Source organism: Cannabis sativa, chromosome 1, assembly GCF_029168945.1.
Source record: "Cannabis sativa cultivar Pink pepper isolate KNU-18-1 chromosome 1, ASM2916894v1, whole genome shotgun sequence".
NCBI lineage: Eukaryota > Viridiplantae > Streptophyta > Magnoliopsida > Rosales > Cannabaceae > Cannabis > Cannabis sativa.
In genome coordinates this window covers 22895618-22902666 of record NC_083601.1, presented here as the reverse complement: position 1 = coordinate 22902666, position 7049 = coordinate 22895618, and the positions used below count along the sequence as shown (strand labels likewise).

The 7049-nt window shown below is 37.3% G+C and overlaps 1 protein-coding gene across 1 annotated transcript; it reads left to right on the top strand.

The window, feature by feature from the left end:
* Positions 1–5271: 5271 nt before the first annotated feature.
* LOC115703759 (E3 ubiquitin-protein ligase RHA1B) lies at positions 5272–6523 on the top strand. Its single transcript, XM_030630993.2, has one exon. It carries the CDS (start codon positions 5642–5644, stop codon positions 6203–6205), a length of 564 nt encoding a protein of 187 aa, XP_030486853.1. The 5' UTR covers positions 5272–5641; the 3' UTR covers positions 6206–6523.
* Positions 6524–7049: the final 526 nt, after the last annotated feature.

Below are 7049 nucleotides of genomic sequence, written 5' to 3'. Positions count from 1 at the left end.
GTCAACCACTGTTTGGCCTTCATCACATCTGGACCTCCCAAAAAGACCGGAGGTGCTTGCTTCCGGAACCGTTCATACAAAGGTTCCATTCTATTGGCCGCCACAACTATTTTGGCCTGAGCAGCAGGGGCGGGTGCCACTGGAACTACTGGCACAGGCACTGCAGGAGCACCCTGCTGCCTCAATCTCTGAATCTCGAGGTCTTGCTCTTCAATTCTGACTTGCATTTTCGCAAACCTAACCTCCCAATTCTGGGCTCTCTGATCGACTTGGGGAGCCTGGGCAGCCTGTGGCGGGTTCTCATCACCCCGACCATGAGCCCTTCCCCTGGGACCTCTACCTTGGCTCCTAGCTGGCGGGGGAAACTGAGCTCCCTGACCTTGATTCGACCACACTGAATTGCCCTGGCTCCTGGTAGTCCGCCTGGCGTCCATCTAGTCGGAACCGCCTGCGAAACCAAGAGTTGGCATATCAGGTCGTATTCAAGGAGAGCTTACTAATGCCGCTTAATTTGGAAATTAAAATCGAAACATGCGCCTATTCTACTGTTGCGATATTTAACACATGCAAGTGTACGTATCGTTTCAAGTAGTAGACTCACTAGGAGTGAGGTCGATCCCATAGGGAGTGTAGTTAAGTACGTTAAAATTAAATTTTTACTTCTATTTGATCAAATAAAAGATAGGAAAAAAAACAATGAAGTATAAGAAAAATAGTTGGATGCAACGAAAACTTTCTACTCTCGTGATAAATTTAACATACAACAGACATTAAACACGAAAACCCTATAAGCTATCTAAACCATATAAGTACTCTCGTCCTATATCGAAATTCAGTTCTATTCTACTATAGCATATTTGACACTCACTTCTCAGATCTCGCATCAAAATCATAAACAGTTAATTGGTGATCAGGCAATTAAAAGTAATTAAGCACAAATAAAATAGAATACATAGAAATTAGGGGGAAAATAAATCATATTAAAACCATAAACAATGTCAAACAATATCCATCTAACCCTAATAAAGTGTTTAGTTACTCATGTTCATTGAAGCACAAATACACATATTAACTGATAGAAAAGAGATGAAAAATAGAGAAGAGAAGAAAAGAAGAATGCCGAAAACCCTGAGCAGTATGTCTCCAGTATTGTGGTTGATCTCTCTACTCTGTATCTGAACTCTTACTTTTTTGCTCTCTGAAATTACTTGCTGAAATCAACTCCATTCTTCCCTTTGTATAGGCATTGAAGGCCTAAAAATATGGAAAAAATGCACATGTTTGAATTCCAATTCGAATTTAAATATTTTGGGAAACCTCAAACGAGATATTTTTCCTGTTGCGTTGACTGATAGTATTTTGGTCATAACTCTGTCGATATTGCTCGGAATTGGACGATTCAAGATGTTCCGGAAAGATAAAAGAGAGATCTAGAACTTTTATGTTTTCACTTTTTCCAAAATCTAATCAGAAGATAGTCGAATTCAGGCTTGAAGTTTCGGCTTTATTTCCTTGCACAATTTCCTCTATTTTAAATATCATGATATTTTTATCTTTTTTTTCCATCTTTTTCTCTGATATTTTTCTAATCTTCTTCTATTTTAAATCTGCACAAATAAAAGATAACAAGCGTGAAAATGCTCTAAACACGATTAAAACTAAATTAAAAATATACTAAACTTAATCTAAAATTAATACTAAAAATAACCTAACATCTATTATCAGGCTACTAACATGCTTCCTATCAGGCTTTTCTTATTCATAAAATAAATAAATAAACTACTAAAGTAATAAAGGCTTACTGAACCGTGGAACGAGCTAACTGCTGATGATGATTGTACATGTCGTGACGATCTTCGGAAGACAACCTGGCGGCTCTGATACCAAATTGTAACACCCTAACTAGCATAGGCGTATTACGTGATTTTTAAACATGCTGTGCAGCTCGTTGCTAATCAACGAGGTTTATGGAAAACGTGATTAATTAAAATTTTTGCTTTTTAATTAAACTTGTAAAATATTTATACAAAATACTCGGGATCCCGATTACAAAACCATTTACAAAAGTTTACTGTCTATACAAAATATAAGTCGCCTAGCGACGAATTACAAAAATAGCCTCGCTGTCCCGATGATCGTACGCTCCAGGCCTAACCGCCCCGACATGTACAATCTTCACCGGCTCGCTCACGGTCCATCAGCTCTAGCCTTGCCCTTACCTACACATAAACATAGCACTGTGAGTCGACAGACTCAGTAAGAAAAGCATAATAATACTCATACATAAATCCCGGTCATGGTCAGACGCCCATACCCCTGACCATAACCCTAACTGCCGTGTCCAACACGATACTGAGTCCCCCTAACTGCCGTGTCCAACACGGTACTGAGTTCTGAACGTTCATAGGGACGGTACTATTGACAAGTAATAGCCTGATCGGTCGAACCGGTCATACTCCGGCTGCTGGTCATACTCCAGCCTGTACCGACGTGATACGTCAAATAGTACGGAACCACCAACCTAAGTATCAGCCTAATCGGTCGAACCGGTCATACTCCGGCTGTTGGTCATACTCCAGCCTGTACCGACGTGATACGTCAAATAGTACGGACCACCAACCTAAGTATCAGCCTAATCGGTCGAACCGGTCATACTCCAGCTGCTGGTCATACTCCAGCCTGTACCAACGTGATACAGTGTCAGCCTAATCGGTCAAACCGGTCATACTCCGGCTGCTGGTCATACTCCAGGCTGTACCGACGTGACACAGTTGGATGGTTCGAAGCCAACATACATATCTAATGTAATCTAACAGGCTTCCTACATGCACGCTAAACATGTAATCTACATATGCATACTGTTATACTAATCTTACCTGGATTCCGAATTCAGGTGTGCCGGTCAACCTGATTGGAACTATCTGCGCGGCGGATTACAGGCTCCTAAACCATAAAAATCACAACACTATAAGTGATACGCTAAATCACTTCCCGAGGACTTAAACTAGGAACTAAAAGTTACCCTATCGATAAAAAGCATGGCAATACCCCAAATAACATAAAATCGAGGAAAACTAGGGTTTTTGAAATTTCCCCAACCGGTAGACCGGTTGCCCAACCGAAATTCCGGTTCTGGGAATTTTCGAAACCCATCCGGAATTCTGGATGCACAACCGAAATTCTGATTCCTCGCAGGCAGATTTCAAAATTTCATAACTCATTCAAATCCAACCCAAATCACCTCAAACCTTCCAGACCTGCTCTATATGACCCAAATAACATTTTAAAGCATTAAAATCACCCAGAATACACAGAATTGAAAATCACCATGTGAGCTCCAAGCTTTGAGTTCAAACTCAAACTTGGCTAAAGCTCACATACAAGCCTCAAAACTAGCTTAAAACTACATAATCATGCATAAAAACACTGTAGAAAACAAACTCTAACTCATGCAATAATCACAGCAACAGATTTCGAATTTTCCCTTTGAACACTAAACTTTAAGCTAAAAACTTTCAATCTTGAAATCAAAACAATTATCATGCATTACACTAGCTCTAATCTACTTAAAACAACAAGATTAAACCTCTGAAAACATCACATAAACACAGCAGCAACAACAACATATTATCAAGCATGCAACTATCAAACTTTTCTTACAACTCAAGAAAACACAAAGAAAAGTTACTAGAGATCAAACCTTGACTTGGATTACACAAAGAGCTGCTGAAATCAAAGGGTTGAGAGAGCAAAATCAAGAGCCCTAGCTGCTCTAAGGGTGGCCGAAAGAGAGAGAGCTTTGAGACAGAAAGAGTATTCCAATTTTTCTAACTTAGAATTTTTTGAATAAATGAGAAACAAAAGCAATTTACCCCCATATACCTCAGCCAACAATTAATAAAATAAACATATAATTCAACTATTAAAATCACTAGAAGACAAAATAATAATGGGGCAAAAATGACCATTTTGCCCCTTCACACTAAAATTACATAAATAACACTAAATAGGTATTTTTGGGAAATTCTAAATTCCCGGCCATTCCCGACATTCCCAATGACTAATAAACCGTCCCACACTACTAACATACTAAGTTGTGATTTTACTGAGCCAAACACTGAGTTCCATGTTACCGGGCACCGGAAATGCAAAATTATGAAAACTACTGAATGACATAAAATGCATCTCAGAATTTAATAATAACAGTATAATTAATTATTTAAATAGCTATAAATAATTTCATAATTAAACGTGCTTAACTGCTAATTTCTAAATTAAAGCATCCAGCCAGTGTAAAGTGTACTCAATGTCCAAATCAAAATCAATTGCACCTATGACATATTAGACTCATGTATGGCTATATAAGCCAAGGAAAAGAATATTATTTTTAATGATAATGATAATTTAAAGACATTGTAGGACTCAACTACTCCTACAAAATTGTGTAGTAAATAGTTATCGTCAATTTTTATTAGATAGTATTTATTGAAAACGTGGTTGAGGCATAAGAAAAGAAAATGTTTAAAACTTAAAGCTTGAAAATTCTTGCCAAATGGCCCCAGCGCCCAGCTTTCTGTGTAGATAAGAATCGAAAATATGCCCCATATGCGATTACATTTGGAGATTATAGGGTCACACTATCGTCATCATCATCAGCAAATTTGTTTCAAACTTTGAGTGAGTGGGTGCAAATATCAAAGACCAGGTCAGAGTCAGAGTAGAGATAATGTGGATGATGCTTCCTACTACACACACACACACCATGGATAAGTCTTCTTCTAATTCTTCTTACACTCACTCACACAGACCCTTTATACATGTGTTTAATTAATTTATAATAAATATTTGATTTTTGTCTTACAAACAAGTTAGTTTCTTCACAAAGCAGTAAAGTAATTCTAATAGAAATAAATACTTAATGAAGTGGTCATCGTGGGATCTGACTAGGATGGTACCAATTAACACTCTCATGCTCACGTATTATGAAAAGCAAGTAAACCTGTCTATTTGCTTGGCTTGCGTTGGAATTGTAATAATGGCCACAACTTTGATTTCTTCTTTCGATCTTCAACTCAAACCTAACAAAAAAATTGGTCCTAATTTCAGCAATTTTTATTTGATAGTGGAGGTTGGGACTTAGTAGGAAATTCAGTAATATTGATGTGATGTCACCTATATTTTATTTGCTAAAAAGCAGTGGAAAGAAAGACGTGTTTGGTCTTTTCATTTTTTAATAAGCTGAGCAAATCAATGCTGCTTTAACTTTGATGATTTTTTTGCTTATTATAGCTAAAATATAAAGTTGATATAAAAAGCTTTTCAACGTATTGGAAAATCTAAAGAAAGGGAAAGCTTAATAGTAGTAAGCAATGGAGGAATGGAATGGAGCCACCGCCCTTATGACGTGGCCACACACCCATGACCTAGTTGTGACTCACTGAGTTTGACACTCTATTGGTAATCAAAAAGTTTTAATTTTTATTAAATAAATAAAAAGAAAAAAAGAGATTCCCTTCTTTAGCTTTTTGAGTCTTTATAAGCAACGCTAAACCACTTGAGATCTCCCCCTTTTCTTCTTCCTTCTTCTTCTTCTTTCTTCCTCCATTGTTGACTTGCTTGAGCTTAGTTTTCTTTCTCAAAAATGGGTTTGTTTGCGGATGATCTAACTTCAAGCGCAATTGTTACTCATATGTTATACAAAGCAGCTCTGATAATTGCAGTAACGAGATGGATTTTAGCTTGGGCAATCAGCATCAGAAACAAAATTCAGGAATATTCTTCCAGAAACCCTAATTTCTTAGGAACTGAAAATTCACGATTTCCATCTCCGCCTCCGTGTTCTCCTTCGATTGAATTGATCAGAGATAGTCTGACTCTGACCACGTTCGGCGAAATGACGGAGAGATTCCCGAACCAGGAAGGCCATTGGGACACGTGCGCCGTGTGCTTGAACCAATTGAACACGAACGACGAGGTGAGAGAGCTGAGGAACTGCCGCCATGTCTTCCACCGAGAATGCCTCGACCGGTGGCTAGATCACGACCAGCACCACCACCAAGAGTCTCACCGGAAGTCGTGCCCGCTTTGCCGTGCGCCGTTCCTGACTCAGGAACAGTCGCAGAGATTGACCATGGGCGTCGCACCTCAGCCCAGCTGGGCCGTCGAGCGCCTTCTCTACCTTTTTGGGGATGATTTGCTGTTGTGACTCGTTCATGGATTTCATCGAGTCGTTCTCTTCTCTACTACTGAATTTTCTCTTTCTTAAACCTATTTTTTTTTTCTTTTTTAGAATCGTTTTAGTGTAAAATCTGTGAATATTATGTATTTAATATTAAATATTTTATTGGATTGATCTGTTTCTCTGCTCAGTTTTATTATGACTCGATCTACTGTAATTTTGCACTCTGTGTTCTTCTTATCTAAACTTAACTAGCTTAGAGAGTTTTCTTAATTTGTGTATTTATTTCAGTTATTGTAAGACTAATCATTATTTCTTTTAAATAAATTGACTATTATTTATGTACTCCTTTTCTGTGCACATGGGTGTAGAAGCTACTATCAATCTTTGAAAAATTCAATTAAAGGAAAATAGCTTACGGCATAATTTTATAATTTTATTTTTGAAAGGGAAAAAAATACTAACTATACATTGATTAATGCTAATCAAAACTTGCACTGGGTTTCCAGAAAGTCATCAAATCCTAACCGTCCCGATCTAATAAAATCGGACATCTAATTATAATTGGATTAGATACAAATTTTAAAAATTCAATTGGATTGGATGTTGGATGAGACAGATCCAATGGATAACCGAACCGATCCAATTCAATATCATCCAATGTCCATCCAATTATATTTAATTTTATTGTGCATGTACACACATATGAATAAACAAAAAAACCATAAATCTAAAATATCTCGCTACCCTTCTTGAGAGTGATTGATTTAATATTTTATATAATATTTACATTTGATGTATTGGATTTGTTTATTAAGTTAGATTTGTGTTATATGTTTATTATGGGATCATAAAAATTAGGTTAGATTTG

Bases quoted from the DNA above. Each gene is read 5' to 3' on its own strand.
- LOC115703759 (XM_030630993.2), top strand. From the start codon at position 5,642: ATGGGTTTGTTTGCGGATGATCTAACTTCAAGCGCAATTGTTACTCAT.